The following is a 19869-nucleotide window of genomic DNA, read 5'->3' as shown; positions in this document are numbered from 1 at the left end:
GTTACTTAGACTACGCCTCTTCCCACCCTGTCTCTTGTAAGGATGCCATTTCCTTTTTCCCAGTTTCTCTGTCTCTGCTGCATCTGCTCTCAAGATGAGACTTTCTGTTCCAGGACATCTGAAATGTCCTCCTTTTCAGGAAGCGTGGCTTCCCTTCTGCTGGGGTTGATGGATGCATCTCCTCTGTTTCTCATACTTCTGCTCTCAACCCACCTCCTCCCAGACAGAACAAAGGTAGAGTTCCCCTAGTCCTTACCTTTCTCCCCGAGCCTCCTCATCCAGCATATTATCCTTCATCCTTTCTGCCAGCAGCATCATGATCCCACCACCAGCCACATCTTCCCCTCCCCACCATTTTCCACCTTCCACAGGAACCGCTCCCCTCCGTGACTCCCTGGTCTGCTCATCCCTCCACACCCATCCCTCCCTTAGCCCTAGTACTTTCCCCTGCCCTCGCACAGATGTAACACTTGTCCTTGCACCTCCTCCCTCACCACTATCCAGGGATGTAAACAGTCCTTCCAGGTGAGGCAGAGGTTCACATGCATCTCCTCCAACCTTGTCTACTGCATTTGGTGCTCCCAATGTGGTCTCCTCTACATCGGCGAGACCAAGCGCAGACTTGGCGACCGTTGCGCAGAACACCTGCACTCAGTCCGCAATGATCATCTCGAGCTCCCAGTTGCAGACCATTTCAACCCCCCTTCCCATTCCCACATTGACCTGTCCATCCTTGGCCTTCTTCACTGCCAGGATGAAGCTCAGTGCAAACTGGAGAAGCAACACCTTATATTCCGCCTGGGTAGTCTACAACCCAATGGCATGGATATTGAGTTTTCCAGTTTTAGGTAAGCCCCACCCCCACTTTTGATATTCCCCTCCCCTCCCCTCTCCCCACTCTCCTTCTGATCCTCTCATTTTTGTCCCCCTTCCCAATCTCCCCCCAGCCCCCCTTCCCCCATCTTTGTCCCCTTCCCCTCCTGGCTCCATCGACCCACTTCACACACAGAGGTTTCAGCGCTCCTCCTCCCCCTTCTGGTTCCAACTGTTGTTCACCTCTCCCGTCTCCTCTAATGGTACCCATTCTCACCTCCTACTTATCTGAATCCATCTCTGGTAGTGCTTTGTGTTCCTGCTTATCTCCCTCCAGCAGTTGTCTCCCATCTTCACACTCTCCCTCCCCCTACCTTGTTTTTCTTTTTCTTCTCTCTCTTTGTCTATCATTCACCTGCCACAGTCTTCCAACTCCATTCCCACTCACCTCCCCTACTTGGCACGACCTGCCTGTCACCTTACATCTCTTCCCAGTCCACCGATCACCTTGGAATCCTATCTTGCCACTCCCCTTCCCCTCTCTATGCTGGCCATCTTGCCTCTCAGTCCTGATGCAGGGCTTCGACCCAAAACATTGACAATTTCTTTCCTTCCACAGATGCTGCTCAACCCGCTGAGTTCCTCCAGCACATTGTTGCTCCAGATTCCAGCATCTGCAGTCTCTTGTGTCTCCATTTAAATTTAATGTGCTCTTTGTGCATAAAATTTTAGAATTATCATGCTTTCTGGGTGCACAACTTTAGGATACAATACAGTTTGAGTGCACAAATTTATGTTTTGTGATACCAATTACGTGTATAATCAGATTTTGAATTTCTAGGCCACCACTTGAAAAAGTGGCATCTAATCAGATAGCAAGAAATTCCCAGGGTCCTGCCTGTTAACTATAATTGCTGCATCTAACATTTGTTAACAACTATTGTTGGGTCTGGAAGCTGGGCAGGAAATCAATGGGTTTGGTCCTGCAAGCAAGGATAGAGACAAACCTAGCTATATTCTGCAGAAAGGAATGTTGTCCATTGCTTGGATCAATGCAAATAAGCTGCTAATACCCCGAAGAAAAGAATATAATACAAAAAGAGAAGTGCATTTGTATTTTTAGCCACCATTTACTGAACTTCTTAACTATTCAATGTCGAATCAACAGCATCATTAAAATTAAAGTGAAAGGGGAATCGTTGGTAATCACAATTTTCAGTACTACCTGCAGTTTGTGCCAAAATTCAGCCAACCAACATTTCCCTAACATTATCAGCAATGAATAAAATTTTCAAAATGATGACAGGATTACTTTCTGCCAATCTCAATGAATGGAAACTGCAGAATGAATGAGGTGATTTTTTTTGTGCTTATTTTAGATAAAATAAAGCTTAAAAAACTGAACCACTTAAAGTGAGACAACAACAGAATATTGTAGTGAAACCACTGGAATACCATACAGTTGTCTGAAGATCAATTACCTGTAAGGAATGATGCCTCTTTAATTGCCTATAAGGAGTAGAAGCAGAAGAAGGTGCTGATTTTTTAAAAATGCTGTGAAGGAAATCCTCAAGACGCATTAATCCATCTTGGTCTAGTTTTTGAAATATGTCATCCAGAACCTATTACAAAGAAGTGAGCATTGAAAAGCAAATACCAACATTACCACTGCAATGCTTACAGACTTCTGTCATGTGAAAACAACTGTTTACAAAGTATATATCATGCAGTAATTACTAGTCTATTATGTTCTCATAAAATCACTATATCCAGATTCTCAAATGTTATACGAGTCTTATACATTATATAGAATTTACCCCGACAAAATTCTTAAATTGCAAGTATGTCTGGAGTGTTTTCACTAGATTATGGATTTCTCGCTAGTTAATGCCGCCTTTGCTAATGCAACTTCTCTCTGATCATAAAATGGGTCAATTGTTCTTGGCCACCTTTTGTGCTTTGGAAGCAGATATTCTTAATGATAACATTATATCATTAAGAACATCATTTGGGCTTTAGTGCAGGAGCAAGACCATCCAGACATTTTACAAAATACTTAGCTATTATTTGGGTTGGACCTTCAGCAGTGGTACAGAGTAGAGTTGGAACAAAGTGTCAGAAAAAAAGCTCCAATAGTAGAGTAATGGAGGGATCATCCCTGGAAGCTCTGCTATATCACCAAGAATTGTCTCAAGAATACCAATAATAATCTTAACTCTGCTTGGGGATTTATATTTGGGACGATGAGTCTTAAAAGAAAGGAAGATTTTTGGAAATGGAACAGAGTCATTTATAACGTAGGAAGCTTGCGGAAATATGACAGGGCTTCAGTGTGTGCTGATGCACCACTGAATGTGTGAAATGAATACACTTGAATTCTACTTGCAACGTGAAAGCAAATTCAATGCAGAAGCCCTGTGCCAAAATTAAACAAACTCTGCTAAAATAAATTAAAGGGACAACTTCACAGATTGTATTCCTTTCAAATGAAGGATGAAAAGAACCTAGTTGGAAACATGAAACATGTTGGAACCTAATCCATAGAAAATGCATTGATCCTTTAAGAAACAAAATATCTTCATATTGTTTCATAAACTGTGCAATGTTATCCTGAAAAGGCAGCAAGCTGAAGTGTCAATGGAAGCAGCAAAAATGTGGAGCATCTTTCCGAGCAGTGTTTATACTAACCACTGGGGGGAACCAACACACTTAAATCAAAAAGAACATTACAAGAGCAAACAATTTAAAATGCATCATCACTCAGTTGTGCACCTGGGAAGGCTCTGCCAATACTGTTCTTTGTTTAATTATCTCTGTTTGAATAGGCAAATCGACTGAAACTACGTGGCTTGATAAGTTGTTCGAAGAAAAATGCACCCGATACATCAAATGGTGGAAGACTGCTACATGATCTGTGATATTCAATTGCATTACCATCACCAAGTAAGTCCCACACCTCCAGGTCACAATTGACCAGAAACTGAACTGGACCATTCACAAGAACCAAAGAAGCAGGTGAGAGGCTGGGTATTCCACCCTGAGTGACTCACCTCCTGATAACAATCTTCAATGATCTACAAAGCACAATTCAAGACCATGATGGAATACTCAATACTCTCTGTAAAAAAAAGTTTGGCATGTTCACTTAGTTGGATCTGGCTTTCACGTTTTGTGAAGGAAGGAACACTGAGATCATCAATAACAGAGGGATGGCAATATGGGAATTCTGCCATCACACTGACTTGCTTCTCTCTTTGACTATTAGCTCTTATGGATATTGGCTATGGCTAGAGGTCAGCATTTGTTAATAATGCCTATTTGTCATTGAGATGATGATGAGAGGAGTGTTCCATTACCATTTGTACTGATTGTTGCTTTTATGGGGGCAACTCCAAAGTAGTGAATAAGTAAAGGCACAGGAAAAGGAAGATAAATTTCCCAATGAGGATGTTGTGCAGGTATTAAAGTACCCAGCTGACACAGATCAAAGCTTCCTATTGTTCTCATAGTAATATAGCACAGAAACAGGCTCTTCAGCCCACTGTATCAGCACTGACCATCAAGCACCCATTAATGCTAATCCTTCGCTAGTCGCATGTTAATCTCCCACATTCCCATCGACTCCTCCCAGATTCTACCACTCACCTGCATGCTCGGGTGAATTTACAGTGGTCAATTAACCTTCCAATCCACAGCATATCTTTGGATATGGGAGCAAACTAGATACCTAGAGAAAACGCATTTGGTTTCAGGGAAAACGTGCAAACTCCACACATAGCACCCGAGGTCAGGATTGAACACGGGTCATTGAAGCCGTGAGGCAGCATCTCCACTAGCTATGCCATTGTGCTGCCCATTTTGTGCAGAAATCTTTCATGGTCTGCTTGAATAACCTAACTGAATAAAAGTAGCACTCAGGGGCATTTCATTAACCATTAGGCAGTACATGGCTTTAGTTATGCAATAGGCTGCTTTGCGTGATGAGGAAGGCTGCTTTTAAAAAAAATTCAAAGCTATACTTAGAGAGGCAAGTGTAGAATACTTCTCAGTTTCTTTAGAGCTTAAAAGATGTTGAAAAGACACATGTTATTGCAAGGTAAGGAGTTTACTCCCTTGATCTAACATGCTGCTGGAGAGTCAGCCTGATTGAAACCCTTTTCTAAATAGTAATTTCCAGAATGTTTCTGTTCGGGGAGTGGAAAATGAGCAAGGGGAAATGCAGGGCACTGCCAATACTGGTGTGTTGCAAAGGTAACCTGCCGCTTATAATTTCAAGCTCCACACAATGGCAAGTTCCTGCGATTTTGGGATTCAAATTGCCTCACTTCTTGTTCCCAGAGCCAGTAGACCTGGGTCATCAGGGAAATGCAATACACATTCAGCTCCAAGTGAATTCCTCCAAAACTTGCAAATGACTGATGATTATATTGCACAGGTGCAGGGCTTTCTGCTTAGACATGACTTCCTGTTCTGTCCATACCAAATGTTAATTACATATGCTTGATTGAAGTTCACAGAATAGCTAGAAACGGGTGTTGTGCACAGATTGATACACACTTTTATGTGTAGATGCATTACATACCTGGAAGCTGCTGCTCAAAGATCTCATTTGTGCTGTAAACCCTGTTAGTTCCCAACTGAGTTTTGTGATTCATTTTACGTTCCAAATCAATCATGTAACAAACAGCTTGTCTGAGACTGAATTTCTAGGCCTTTATGCCTTGGCTAAACATTAAAAAATGTGAATTTTTCAGGTAACTTTGTTAAAATAATCCTTTCAATTTAAAAACCCTCACCTCTGCATCCACATTCTGAAGGCCACATTGATCACATATGGAAATCAACTCTTTGCTGCTCAGGTAACTGTCTTTGGTGACTCCAAGCTCTTCAGAAACTGCTTGAAGTCGTTCTTCAATCCATTTGGGGTCAGCACCAAACACATTCTGAGAGGTATTCAAATCATCTGGGTTCCAAAATCCCAACTGACCTGGAAAACACGTATACAATAATTACAGTGGCTTGTGAAAGGCTAGAATTGATCAAGGAACATTGATCTAATAAAAAGTAACCAGGCTGGAATAAGGTGAGAGAAATTTGAAATCAAAACTTGGGCTGGCAAGTTCATAATTCAGATCTTCTTCTTCATTACCCTAGTTTACAATTCTTATTTCAACAGTTGATATTAGTGCAATTTTCTGGCATTATTCATCATTCTTCTTCTGAATAGCAGAAAATTCCTTCATTTGATGCATTACCTTCTCTCACATACTTCATTAGCCTCTCTACACGTCATTCATCTGGTAGACCACATCGTCACTGATTCAACCTGCACGTGTTGTACATGTGGCGGTAATCAGTTGTCTCCAGTGTACACTGGCCATTCTTGATGAATGCCACACTAAACTTATCCCAAGTGAATATGATTAGTTTAATCACAGGGGAGTTCATACTCTGGTGGATAGGGCGTTAGGTTGCTTCAGAACTTGAGATGAGAGTCTGTCACATCTTACTTTATGTGGCATTTTCAATTGCTCCAAGGGCACCGTTTCCAGAGACACACTTTGCAACAGTGTCCATACTCCCAGTCTGAATGAGTTTATTAACTTCAGTAACTTGTGTAATAATTACTCCAACACTTCACAAAGCTTTTGTTGGGTGTGCTGAACAAGGCCAAGAGTTGCCTTGTCTTCATAGCTAGGGAGATGGAGCTCCTGTTAGCAAAGGCAGCATTCAAACAGGAGTGTTTATTACCCACCCAATTACTATTCTCATTGCCAAGTTCAGGGCAACATGGATTTTGTTGGAAAATGAAAAGCAAAACAAAATGCAGATCATGGAAATCTGAAATAAAGGGAGAGAATGCTGGAAATATTCTGCTGGCCAAGCAGCATCTGTGCGGAGAGAAACAGAATTGCAGATTTGCCACCATACCCCATGCTTGACAGCAGAGGTTTTATAGCAGTAATGAGTGGAGATATCTGTAAAGTGCTGAAACTGGCTCCCTCGGTGGTTTTGCCAATCAGCACCAACGTGAAGGTTGGCCTTCTTATAAATTTCCAGTATGTTTTTTCTGAGGACAAGGCATTTATAGAATTACTCCCAGGTGGATTGGGCTGTTTTTAAAGAAAGTTAATCATCATTTAGGTCCATCTTAATCATCATTCAGCTCTTGTATGCCATAGCAGCACTGAGGTGGAACTGAGATGCAATAGTTTGTGTTTCACCGAGCTGAGTCTCCATTGGGGCAGATGAGAGACAAGGAAATTTCTCCAAGTTATCTATGTAGAAGTGTGTTGTACTGGGTGGAATGTTCAGATATATAGATACTAAAAAGGGTTGCTGCTAGCAATTATTTTTGTAGAACCCAATATTTGGATGCTGGTCTCGACCTGAAATGCCGACTGTTTATTTCTCTCCATAGATGCTGCCTGACCTGCTAAGTTCCTCCAGCATTTTGTGTATGATGCTCCAGATTCGAGCATCTTCAGAATCTCTTGTGTCTCTCTTCCCCACTGGTAAGAGGATGAAGGATATGTTTAATATTATCTTAATAACAGAGGACAGAATTCTCCTTATCTGGGATCATCCTTAGTTAATCTTTTCAGCCAGACAGTACCAAATGCAGCAGCCAGACCTATCAGTGTTGCTTTTTCCATCTTTGAAAAGCATCTACAATGCCTTACTGCCTGGTCAGAGCTGCACTTATTTTTATAGAACTCTGTCAGTTCTGGTTGCAACAGTTATTCTATTTAGGATCAATCTTTCCAATAATTTGTGGGGAAATGGTTCACTAATGTCCTTTAGGGGAGGAAATTTGCCATCTGTATCCTACCTATACCCTGTCTGGTCTTGATGTAACTCCAGAATCACAGCAATGACTCTTAACTGCCCTCTTAAATGCCTACCAAGACACTTAAGTGTATTGTACTGCTGCATTAACACAGAAGGATAAAACTGGATGGATCACATGACAGCATTGTAAGCACCACATTCATACATGGAAAAGCCACTTGCACGACGGTTAAATTTACAAATTTCTCCTCACAAACATATGGGGACTGGGTCTAACAGACAAGTTGATCAACAGCCTGATCTTGTGAGACACGCAAAATCATACCTTATGGACAACATACTGACTCCATCTGGCAGGTCAGACCAAATAGAAAGGAAGTCAGAAAGCACAAGGCAGAAAGAAGTAGCCCTAGGAGTCCTCAACATTCACTCCAGACTACATGAAATCTCCAGGCATTAGTTCACACATGGCTATGGAAAACTCTTTCTGATTACAACCTATTCCGCACTCCCATCTGATGAATCAGCACTCCTCCACTTTGAATAACTCTTGGAAGAAACATAGAAGGCAATACAAGCACAAAATATAGTCTGGATGGCAGACGTCAATGCCCTTCACCAAAGCATCACCACTGATTGAACTATCCAAGCCCTTAAAGTCATAGCTACCACTCTGGCTTTGTGGCAAGAAATGAGCAAACAAACACAGAAGGTAAACCTACCTGACCTCATCCTTGCTAATATACCTGTGGCAGATACATAAGAAAAGTATGCCTTTCAGTACTTGGAGAATATTTTCTGAGTTTGTAGCTCATTCTTACCTTCAGCTTCATATTCTTCCCCTTCAGTGGAAGTTTTCCAATTCTAAATAAACAAAACATAATTAAAGCAATTTGAATTTTCATTTATATTAAGCCTTAAGTACAAATATATCTATAATACATTTGAAATATAGTACCTTTCACAAGCTCTTAAATGTGCCACCATCGGTAATTACTTTTACCAATAGGACAGGCCAGTTGAGCACTGGATGGGCCCACTAACTGCACTGAAATTAATGACTAGTTAATCTGTTTTAGTGATGTTGGTTAACTGTTATTTAGGATCAGGGAGAATTGAGTTTTCTTTTCCATGAACCATGCCATGGAATCTATATGAGAGCAGGCACAGCCTTGGGTAACCTTGATTAACTGATGGTAACACTGGTGGTGCTTGCACTTCATAGAGTCATGCAACATAGAAACAGGCCCTTTGGTTTACCAAGTCCACACCAACAATCAAACATCCAGTTACACTAATCAACTTTTGATTCTCCCCACTTTCTTATCAACTCCCCACAGATTCTACCACTCACCTATAGACCAGGGGCAATTTACAATGGCCATCTAATGTACCAACCTGCATGTCTTAGGAATGTGGAAATCCAGAGGAAACCCATGCAATCACAGGGAGAATGTGCAAACTCCTTATAGACTGTACTGGAAGTTAGGATTGAACCCGGGTCACTGGCACTGTGAAACAGCAGCTCTATTAGCTGCGTCACTGCGCTGCCCAATCGTTTGTACTTCTACAGTACTACAGCTAGTTGTCTGCCTACATTACGCACTCAAGTCCTTGAAATGGAGCAAAGACCCAAGACTATCTGACCCAGAACAGTACTATAACTGAGCCATGAATGATATCGTAAGTGAAAAGAGGCCTGTTATAAGAATATTCTCTATTTAACAAACACTCATGGAGAAGCAACTTGTAGAGATTATTCCAATTGTGTGAAGAGTGCCACACTTCTATCATTCATCCCAGCAGAGGTTAACTGTCCAGTTGAAACATTTACTATCAGCATGCAAAAGACATGCAGGTGTCTCTCATAAGCTGCTTATGAATCTCGGTTTCAGGAAGCTCTGTTAAAATTTCCAAGGAGCAGGAAATATGAGGTGGTAAAAAGCAATTGCCTAAAGATTACACATTAAACAAAGGAAGTTACAGCAACATTAAAAGTGGATTGGGAGTATATCAATGGCAGGAAACCAGAATGTTGACGTATCTTAAGATACTCATTTCTTTTTGGTAAAAGCCTACTTGATACAGTCAAAGAATTTTCAGCTGCATCACATCTGGTTCATTCCATTCAGTTCAATTTTTGGTGCAGGCCAGTGATTTTCAGCTAGAGCTCTGTATGCTGTTTTATCAACTAATTCTCCAACTTATTTCACTTAAACACAACATATTGGGATATACAAATGTATGATTGCTTAGTCTCTCTTAAAGCCCTTCTGCAAAAACATTACACATTCTTAATGAAATAGTCTTTTCTTCCTCCTCTAAAAATATGGTTTATGAATTACAAGGTATATTTATATTTACTAACTTTCTTAAGGTACATATTAACTTTGAAGTTTTTTATTAGAAATAAAGTGGATTCAGTTGGAACAAGATGGAATAATTCAGTTGTGTGTCATCACAGGTGGTCTTCTGCACAACACTGCAGTATTCCTGCACAATAATTATTCTCTTGTGTGGCGACTCACCGTCTAGTCGGGCGAACCGGCTCGGCAGTCGGGTCGCGTGGTGTCGGAGCGACGAGGCCCAAGATGGCGGCGGGCCTCGTCTTTCCGAGCGACGGGGAGAACCCGCGCGCGGGAAAGTCCTGATGACGTAGGACTTACGTCATTGCCAGTTTTTTTGGGTGGGAGTTTTCTCCCTTAAAGGGCCCGCGCAAGGCGGGAAAATAAACCAGTTCTGTTTGGCAACCCTCCGAGTAGAGTCTTTTTTTATTCCATGGTAGCAACCGCTACATTGGTGACCCCGACGGTCCAAACGGCTTTTGGACCCGCAAAATGGACGACAGCGCAGCAGCCAACGCAGTGGCCCTCAAGCTGCCCACCTTTTGGACACTTCGGCCCAGCGTCTGGTTTGACCAGGCCGAAGCGCAATTCCACCTTCGGCAGATCACCTCCGACTCCACAAAGTACTACCATGTGGTTAGCTCTCTGGACCAGGAGACAGCCGCCCAGGTTGGAGACTTCATCCAGTCGCCTCTGGAGGAAGGTAAGTACCCGGCTTTCAAAGACCTTTTGATCCGGACCTTCGGCCTCTCCCGTCGTGAGCGCGCCGCCCGCCTGCTTCATCTGGATGGCCTGGGGGACAGATCCCCATCCGCCCTAATGAATGAGATGCTGGCATTGGCCGAGGGACACAAGCCATGCCTGATGTTCGAACAGGCCTTCCTCGAACAGCTCCCCGATGACATCCACTTGTTGTTAGCTGATGCCGACTTCAGCAACCCCCGTGAGGTGGCCGCCCGGGCAGATGTCCTGTGGAGGGCCAAGCGCGAGAGCGTTTCGTCCGTCAGTCAAATCACCAGGCCGCGAGCCCAACGCCCGCCTCGCCCGGCCCCAGCAACCGAGCAGCCACGCCCCAGGAATGCAGACGACGATACGGGTGACCAGCTGTGCTTCTACCATCAGAGGTGGGGTGCGGAGGCCCGTCGATGCCGCCCACCCTGCAAGTTTCAGGGAAACGCCAGGGCCAGCCGCCGCTGATGGCTACGGCGGCTGGCCGCCGACAGAGCCTCCTCTTCGTTCAGGACAAGAAATCTGGATGGCGTTTCCTCGTTGATACTGGAGCGGAGGTCAGTATTTTGCCCCCGACAGGCTGCGACACTCGTGACAGGCCACCAGGTCCTCTACTCAATGCCGCCAACGGTACAACGATACGGTCTTTCGGCACCCGTACCCTTCAATTACACTTTGGCGGCAGCCGTTTTACCTGGACCTTTACCCTTGCCACCGTCGCCCGACCACTCCTAGGAGCCGATTTCCTTCGGGCCCACAACCTGTTAGTCGACCTGCGAAGGAAGCGGTTAGTTCACTCTAGCACTCTCCGGACCTTTCCCCTGGGAGAAATCAGCCCACCAGCCCTGCGCCTGGACTCCATTTCCCTTTCTGGCGACGATTTCGCCAAGCTCTTAGCCGAATTCCCATCGATTTTGGCACCTTCGTTTACAAATTCTAGGCCCACACATGGGGTACGACACCACATCATTACCACAGGGCCACCCCTTCATGCCCGAGCACGGCGATTACCTCCAGACAAGCTCCGCCTGGCAAAGGAAGAGTTCCGTCACATGGAGGAGCTGGGGATCGTTCGCAGGTCAGACAGCCCCTGGGCCTCCCCCCTGCACATGGTCCCCAAAGCCACCGGAGGGTGGAGGCCCTGCGGCGACTACCGCAGGCTGAATGACGCCACCACCCCGGACCGCTATCCCATCCCTCACATCCAGGACTTCGCAGCGAACTTACACGGGGCCCGCATCTTTTCCAAAGTGGACCTCGTTAGGGGATACCACCAAATCCCAGTCCATCCGGATGACGTCCCCAAAACTGCGATTATCACCCCATTCGGCCTGTTCGAATTCCTTCGGATGCCGTTCGGCCTTAAGAACGCCGCGCAGACCTTCCAGCGGCTGATCGACGCGGTAGGCCGAGACCTGGACTTCGTGTTCATTTACTTGGACGACATACTGATCGCCAGCCGTAACCGCCAGGAACACCTTTCCCACCTCCGCCAGCTGTATTCCCGCCTCCGCGATTTCGGCCTCACGATTAACCCGTCCAAGTGCCAATTCGGACTTGACTCTATCGATTTCCTCGGCCACAAAATCACCAGCGACGGGGCAACACCCCTACCCCCCAAGGTGGATGCTATCCGCCATTTTGCCCGCCCCGACACAGTCAAAGGCCTACAGGAATTCCTTGGGATGGTCAACTTTTACCATCGTTTCATCCCTGCAGCAGCCCGTATCATGCGCCCTCTGTTCTCGCTGCTGGCTGGTAAGAGCAAGGACATCATCTGGACTGACGAGGCTGCGGCTGCTTTCGTTAAGGCCAAAGACACCCTGGCAGACGCCACGATGCTGGTACACCCCAGGACTGACGTCCCGACTGCCCTCACGGTAGACGCGTCCAACACCGCGGTGGGTGGGGTACTGGAACAGCTACTCGAAGGCCGCTGGCAACCCTTGGCATTTTTCAGCAAACACCTTAGACCGCCCGAACTGAAGTACAGCGCTTTTGATCGGGAACTTCTAGCGCTGTATCTGGCGGTCCGGCATTTCCGATACTTTCTAGAAGGCAGGCCTTTCACCGCTTTCACCGATCATAAACCTCTGTCCTTTGCCTTCTCCAAAGTCTCCGATCCCTGGTCAGCTCGTCAGCAGAGACAATTATCCTACATTTCCGAGTTCACAACTGACGTCCAACATGTCTCCGGAAAGGATAATGTTGTTGCTGATGCACTTTCCAGACCAACCATCCACAACCTATCCTTGGGTGTCGACTACACGGCCCTGGCTGACGCACAGCAAGCCGACGACGAACTGCCCAGCTACAGAACCGCAGTCTCGGGTCTACAGCTCCGAGATTTCTTGGTTGGTCCAGGTCAGCGGACCTTACTTTGCGACGTTGCGACTGGTCAGCCCCGCCCTATAGTCCCTGCAGCCTGGCGGAGACGCGTTTTTGACTCGGTACATGGGTTGGCGCACCCGTCCATCAGATCTACTGTCCGACTGGTCGCCAGCAAGTTTGTCTGGCATGGCCTGCGCAAACAGGTCAGTGAGTGGGCCAGGACTTGTCCGCACTGCCAGACGTCAAAAATCCAGCGACACACCAAGGTCCCACCACAGCAGTTCGAGCCTACCCGTAGGAGGTTCGACCACATACACGTCGACCTCGTGGGCCCTCTGCCGGTTTCAAGAGGAGCCCGGTACCTCCTTACCATCGTGGACCGGTTCACGAGGTGGCCTGAGGCAACCCCCCTGACTGACATCACAACTGATTCCTGCGCCCGGGCGCTGCTCACAACTTGGGTCTCACGTTTTGGCGTTCCGGCCCACATCACTTCAGACAGAGGCACCCAATTCACTTCCAGTCTCTGGGCTGCATTAGCGAACCTGCTAGGGACGCAGCTGCACACTACCACGGCCTACCATCCTCAATCAAACGGGTTGGTGGAACGTTTTCACCGCCATCTCAAATCGGCCTTGATGGCCCGCCTGAAGGGTCCTAACTGGGTTGACGAGCTGCCTTGGGTCCTGCTCGGCATACGCACTGCCCCCAAAGAAGACCTCCGCACTTCGTCAGCTGAGCTTGTATACGGGGCGCCACTAGTTGTCCCCGGGGATTTCATACCTGCCCTTCGGGACCAAGGGGAACAACCCCCAGCAGTCCTACAAAGACTGCGCAAGAAGCTTGGCGCCTTGGCCCCGATTCCCACCTCATGGCACGGTCAAGCCCCATCCTGCCAGCCCAAGGAACTACGGGACTGTAAGTTTCTTTTCGTTCGCAGGGGCACACCTCGGGCGCCATTGCAACGACCATATGAGGGACTGTTCCGAGTCATACGGAATAACGGATCCACTTTTATTTTGGACATTGGAGGCAGGGAACAGGTTTTCACGGCGGACCGCCTCAAACCGGCCCATTTGGATCTGCAACAGCCTGTCGACGTTGCCACGCCGCGACGCAGAGGCCGCCCCCCTAAGCGGCAGCTGGCACAGCCCACGGACCTTGGGGACCGTCTCGCCGGTTCTGGGGGGGGGTTGTGTGGCGACTCACCGTCTAGTCGGGCGAACCGGCTCGGCAGTCGGGTCGCGCGGTGTCGGAGCGACGAGACCCAAGATGGCGGCGGGCCTCGTCTTTCCGAGCGACGGGGAGAACCCGCGCGCCGGCAAGTCCTGATGACGTAGGACTTACGTCATTGCCGGTTTTTTTGGGCGGGAGTTTTCTCCCTTAAAGGGCCTGTGCAAGGCGGGAAAATAAACCAGTTCTGTTTGGCAACCCTCCGAGTAGAGTCTTTTTTTATTCCGCGGTAGCAACCGCTACACTTGCACAATTTTTGGGGTTTTATCAATTTACTTATTGGGATTCAATTTTATTTTAAAGACAACATCTCAAGGCTTCTCCTGTTGATATCTAGCTGATGCTAATAATAATAATGTGGTTTCTGACCAAACCACTTCATTTTGGTTGCAGCTCACAATGGAGAGTTTCTTGATCAACTGGAGCACATTCAGCTTTGATAAGAATGTAAAGACCATAGATGCAAACTTAAATTAAATGCAAAATCCTTAAGATTATTATCTGGGTGATAATGCTGATTTGATTAAACTATTTCACTGTAGGACATATTAAATTAACTCTTAAGTATTTTGTATCCATAATAACAGTTTACATAATTCTGTGACCTGTAAAATTGTAGCTATAAAAATACAGGGCGTCAGTGGATGGGTGCTAATCTAAATGAAAATGGAGGCGTGGTTTCCATAGATACAGGATTAAACATAGTGGTTTAAAAATTAGAGCAGCTGGTGGAATATTTCAATTACCCTGTGAGTGAGTATTATCCTAGAAAGCAATTTAAAAGCCATACAATCATCTGAGTCCTTGGTACCTTCCTATACTAATATATACAGTGTTTAATGGAACCATGATCAAGGCCATATTAATTTCCTTTAGAAAAAGAAACTTGCTGTGCTTCATAATCCAATGAGAAAATTCTTTTTGTGAACAATGCTTATCTCTATTATGCAGTGCATGGCTGAAGGGTACATGTTCCCTGTGTATACAGCATGGTACAAATAAATAATGCTCAGGAAACCGCTTTGACTTGCAAGCTAGGCAAACAAAGCACAAGATTATTTCTGAAATTACAAAATCATGCAGATCCTCAGCACCTCTTTGTAGTCAAAGTTGATTTCAATTCTAATCCACGATGTGAGGCAGTGAAACTGGTTACAATGCTTATAAAAAGATTTAGGCAAATAGAAAAAAAATCTCCAGTAAAGCTTTATTTTGAAGGTGAGGGTTTAGCATGATACAATGGAATTTGAAATTTATCCCATGCACAAGAAAGATGAAATTATTGTTTGAATAATAGAACTTGATCCACTTCTCATGTACCAAAATTTCAACAAGGTACACTTGCACAACTTGTGCTGTGCCCAATGACTGCATGCATGCCTACCAAGCAGAAATACGTTACGTGCCATAGTCCTAGTAAATCAAGAGCTTGGTTGCCAAATTTAGTACAAAGGAATGAACCAGCCAGTTTATTTTAATTTATCAAAGTGCAGATAATACTAGTTAGATTGCATTTACAGTCCATCTTTAGATTCTCTGAAATCTAGTGGCACACTAAACAATATCAGAATGCAATAATGTCAATCACATTAAGTGCAACAGAATTTATATATGGCCATGACAGGAAGAATTGGCAGGTAGACCTGTCAGGGTTCCTTCCCCAGGAAAGAACAAGTTGGAATTTTAGAACAATCCAGTAACTTTCATAAAAGAAACAATTCTGACACTTATTAGAAATTATCAGATTTGTGAAATTCAATCTATCAATTCACCAACTTGAATATGATCTTATGATGCAAATTCAATATAATAACACTATAATACTTTTCTTTCTATTCATCATGCTACATATTAACATGCTTTTTGTTTTAAATCTAAATTGGCTCACTGTATGTACAACTGATCTAATGTTTTCTCTAAATTCGTAAATGTATAATCTATTTCTATCATTTTTCTTATTATACCACTGTAATATCCTGCTGACCTTATAACTCTGAGATATTTATATTGTACCCTCTTGAGCATCCCTAAATTTAATTGCTCTGTTACTGGTAATCTTACTTTCAATTAGCAGGGTTCAAAGCTCTGGAATTCCCTCTGAAAACTTCTCTCTTTCTCTTTCCTTCCTTAAGATGCTCTTCTACCTGTTTGGCCAAATCCTAGTCATCTGCTTTAATATCTCCTGTTGTGGCTTGGCATTATGTTTTTTTGTATGGCAAGGTTCCTGTACTAAACACATAGAACTTAGTACCATTCTTGTTTCTGACAACATTGCAACAGTAGGTCATTTATAAACTCGGAATTTAAACGAATGCAAAGACGAAGACTTAACTCAATACACTTACACGATTTGACATCAGCCATCTCACTCCTATAATTTTTAGCTGCATATTTAAAAAAAATCAGAAAACTGCATTTATTTACTTCTTTAGACACAACTAGCTTACTGACAGACGCAGGCAGAGGAAATCCAAAGAGTGCATGTCTGAGCATCCAGGACTGATATTTCACATTATACAGGAGGAAATACAGGGCAAGACGAATGTGGCCAGATATTCAATTTGCTCTTTTAATCTGTACCTTCAAAGCAGGGAAAAGAATTGTAGAGAATAATGAGGAAAAAACCAAAACCATTATTTTGCACTGACAGCGATTTCAGGAGGTTTTATTTAGTTGGTGTGGTTTTCTTAAATATACAATGAACAAAAATTGGCTTACTGTTTTCATTCAAAAAGATCATTTCAATAAAACACCATGAATAACAGACTTAGATCAACTGAACTGGAATTTTGTACTTCTAGGAATTCAAATAACACATCGATGCCACTCAATACCACTACTGCTGTAGGGTATTTGGCGAGAAGCATTCAGGCATGCTATACTTTGACTAATACACGACGACCAACTTTCAACTCTTTCATTATTCAAAGGCAGGTTATAAAATTCACTGTGCAATGAATGAAATGACTTTTGCACTCAGGAATTAACCCTTACAGTGTGTGGGAACAACGTACCTAAATGTCATGTAGGGTACATCATGAACAATTAAGTGCATGGTTTGATACAGTCAGTATTTATTGCAGTCCATGCACTGCATATACATTATTCAGATGGACACATGCACAGCTGAACCAAAGAACAGATGGCACAGTTTAGTATTCTGGACCATATCCTCTGTACTGAAAAAAAGCACATGCTACAATTGCCATTGTTTACTTGTCATAGCCTCTCTTAACAATTCTACATAAACTGACCAACCTTTTGCACTTCACCATCTGTTTCATAGAACCAGATCTTTATTCATAAGTTAGGGATAGCAGATAATTGTTATAAAAAGCTAGCCTTTGTCAGCAGCTTATTAACATAACACTAAGGAAGCAAGGAGCAGTGCATGCAGTGTAATCGCATTGATGTTTGGAGATATGAAGAGAAACTTTTAACTTTGTATTTTCTTTTTGTAAACACTTTGTTAATGCAGATCTGCACTTTTTGAATCTTTGATAAATTTAGGACTGCAGCAATAAGACCTGCTGTGGATTCCCATGTGAAGGTGGTTCATGATTGTCGTACAATTTTACTGATACTTATTAGTAACTAACCAGATCAATGTCTGTTTCAAGAACTGAAAAGTTACAACAGCAACTTCAAGTCAGTTGAACTGCAGATTTTAAATAGCTTCATACATGATTAGTAAGAGATATTTCAAAGGGTCAAAAAGAACATTCTAAAATGTACAGCAATGAAGAGCATTTCACAATCTGATGTGAGCATGATCATCAAATCATAGTTTTAATGTATAAATTTAAAGACATTTCTAACATTTAAATAAAGACACAGTTTCCTCTATTTTAAGACCCACAATATTTTCTAATACTTACATAGTGCAGAATAAAAATCTTGAAATAGAATGTTCTCTGGACGGGGATTTCAATGTCCTTCGCCAAGAATGGCCTGACAGTATCATCAATGACCCAGATGGGTGAGTCCTGAAGGACACAGCTGGCAGATTGGGTCTATGGCAGGCAGTGAGTGAACCAACACGATGATTAAACCCATTTGACCTCATTCTCACCATTCTGCCTGCACCAGATGCATTTGTCCTTGACAACATTGGAACCACTGCTCAGTCCTTGTGAAGCCTTGTTTTCACAGAGGATAGCTCATCATGTTGTGTGGCACTACAATTATGCTACATGGGACATAGAACAATTCTGGCAGCTCAAAAGTAGGCATTCATGAGGTGCAGTGGGCCAACAGAAGTGTACTCCACTACAGTCTGTAACCTTATGGCCCGGCATATCTCTCAATTTACCATTATTATCAAACCACAGGATCTACCCTGGTTCACTGAGGAGTGCCGAGGTCATACTGGGAGCAGTACCAAGCACATCCAAAAATGAGCTGCCAAGCTAGTGAAGCTGCAGTACAGAAGTACATGTGCATTAAACTGCAAAAACTGCATACATTAGACAGAGCCAAGTGATCTCACAACCAAAGGATCAGATCAAAACTCTGCTGTCCTGCAACATCTACTCCTGATTGATGGTGGACAAATAAACAGCAAACGGGTGAGGAGGCTCTAAGAATATCCTCATCCTCAACTATGGTGGAACTAAGATTGCAAATGCCAAAGACAAGGCTGAAGCAATCGCAACCAGGAGGGCTGGGTGGATGGACCACATTGGTGCCCTCCTAAAATCCCCACCCTCACAGAAGTCAGTCTTCAGCTAATTAGTTTTCCTGCCTGTGAAGTGATAGCTGACAGCACAGGATACAGCAATGTTTATGAGGCTAGACAATATCCTGGCCATAGACTGTGCTCCAGAACCAGCTGTGCTTCCAGTCAAGCTGTTCCATGGAGTTACAACACTGGTATCTACCCAATAGGACAGAAAATTGCCCAGGTATATCCTGTTCACAGAAAGCAGGACAAATCCAATCCAGCTAATTCTTCCCCGATCAATCTTCCCCCACTCACTAACGAAGTGAATGGAAGGGGTCATCCATAATTCGACCAAGATGCCCTGTTTGGGGTTAGCCAGGACCACCAGGCTCCACATCTGACCAAAGCCTTGGTACAAATATGGACCATAGAGCTGACTTCTTGAGAGTGACGGCCTTTAACATCAAGGCAGCATTTGGCTGAGTGTGGCATCAAGGCACCTTGGCAAAGCTGAAGTTTTGGGCACTAAGGGAAAAAACACTTCAGTGGTTGGTGTCATACCTTGGACAAAGGAAGATGGCTGTGGTTACTGGAAGTCAATCATCCCAATGCCAGACTGCAGGAGTTCTTTAAGGCAGATGTAAAGTTTCGACCAGAAACATCAACAATTCCTTTCCTCCCACAGATGCTGCTCAGCCTGCTAATTCCCTCCAGCAGATTGTTTGCTGCTCCAGATTACAGCATCTGCAGCTTCTTGTGTCTCTGAATCTGTTTGCAGTCCCGTTAAAAGCATGATGATTTTGAGGACTGAACACTAAGAGTTGTAGAGCATGGGAACAGACCTTTCAGTCACTGTCCATGCTAACCAACACATACCCATTCACACTAATATTACACGTTATTTTCCCCACATTCCCATCAACTCCCCCCAGATTTTATCATTTACCTACACACTAAGGGCAA

At 44.2% G+C, this 19869-nt stretch overlaps 1 protein-coding gene across 2 annotated transcripts in view; it reads right to left on the bottom strand.

The window, feature by feature from the left end:
* Positions 1–19869, bottom strand: part of nin (ninein (GSK3B interacting protein)) — a 127302-nt gene that overhangs the window by 43888 nt on the left and 63545 nt on the right. For both annotated transcript variants that reach the window (XM_052038123.1, XM_052038211.1), the window contains exons 5-7: positions 8427–8469; positions 5610–5800; positions 2295–2435 (exon numbers count right to left, since the gene is read on the bottom strand). In XM_052038123.1, the coding sequence (XP_051894083.1) occupies positions 2295–2435; positions 5610–5800; positions 8427–8469 (375 nt within the window). The remainder of the gene's footprint in view (positions 1–2294; positions 2436–5609; positions 5801–8426; positions 8470–19869) is intronic.

This window comes from Pristis pectinata, chromosome 1 (genome assembly GCF_009764475.1).
Source record: "Pristis pectinata isolate sPriPec2 chromosome 1, sPriPec2.1.pri, whole genome shotgun sequence".
Taxonomy (NCBI): Eukaryota; Metazoa; Chordata; class Chondrichthyes; order Rhinopristiformes; family Pristidae; genus Pristis; species Pristis pectinata.
Note: the sequence above shows the minus strand (reverse complement) of the source record. Positions and strands in the feature narration are given on the sequence as shown.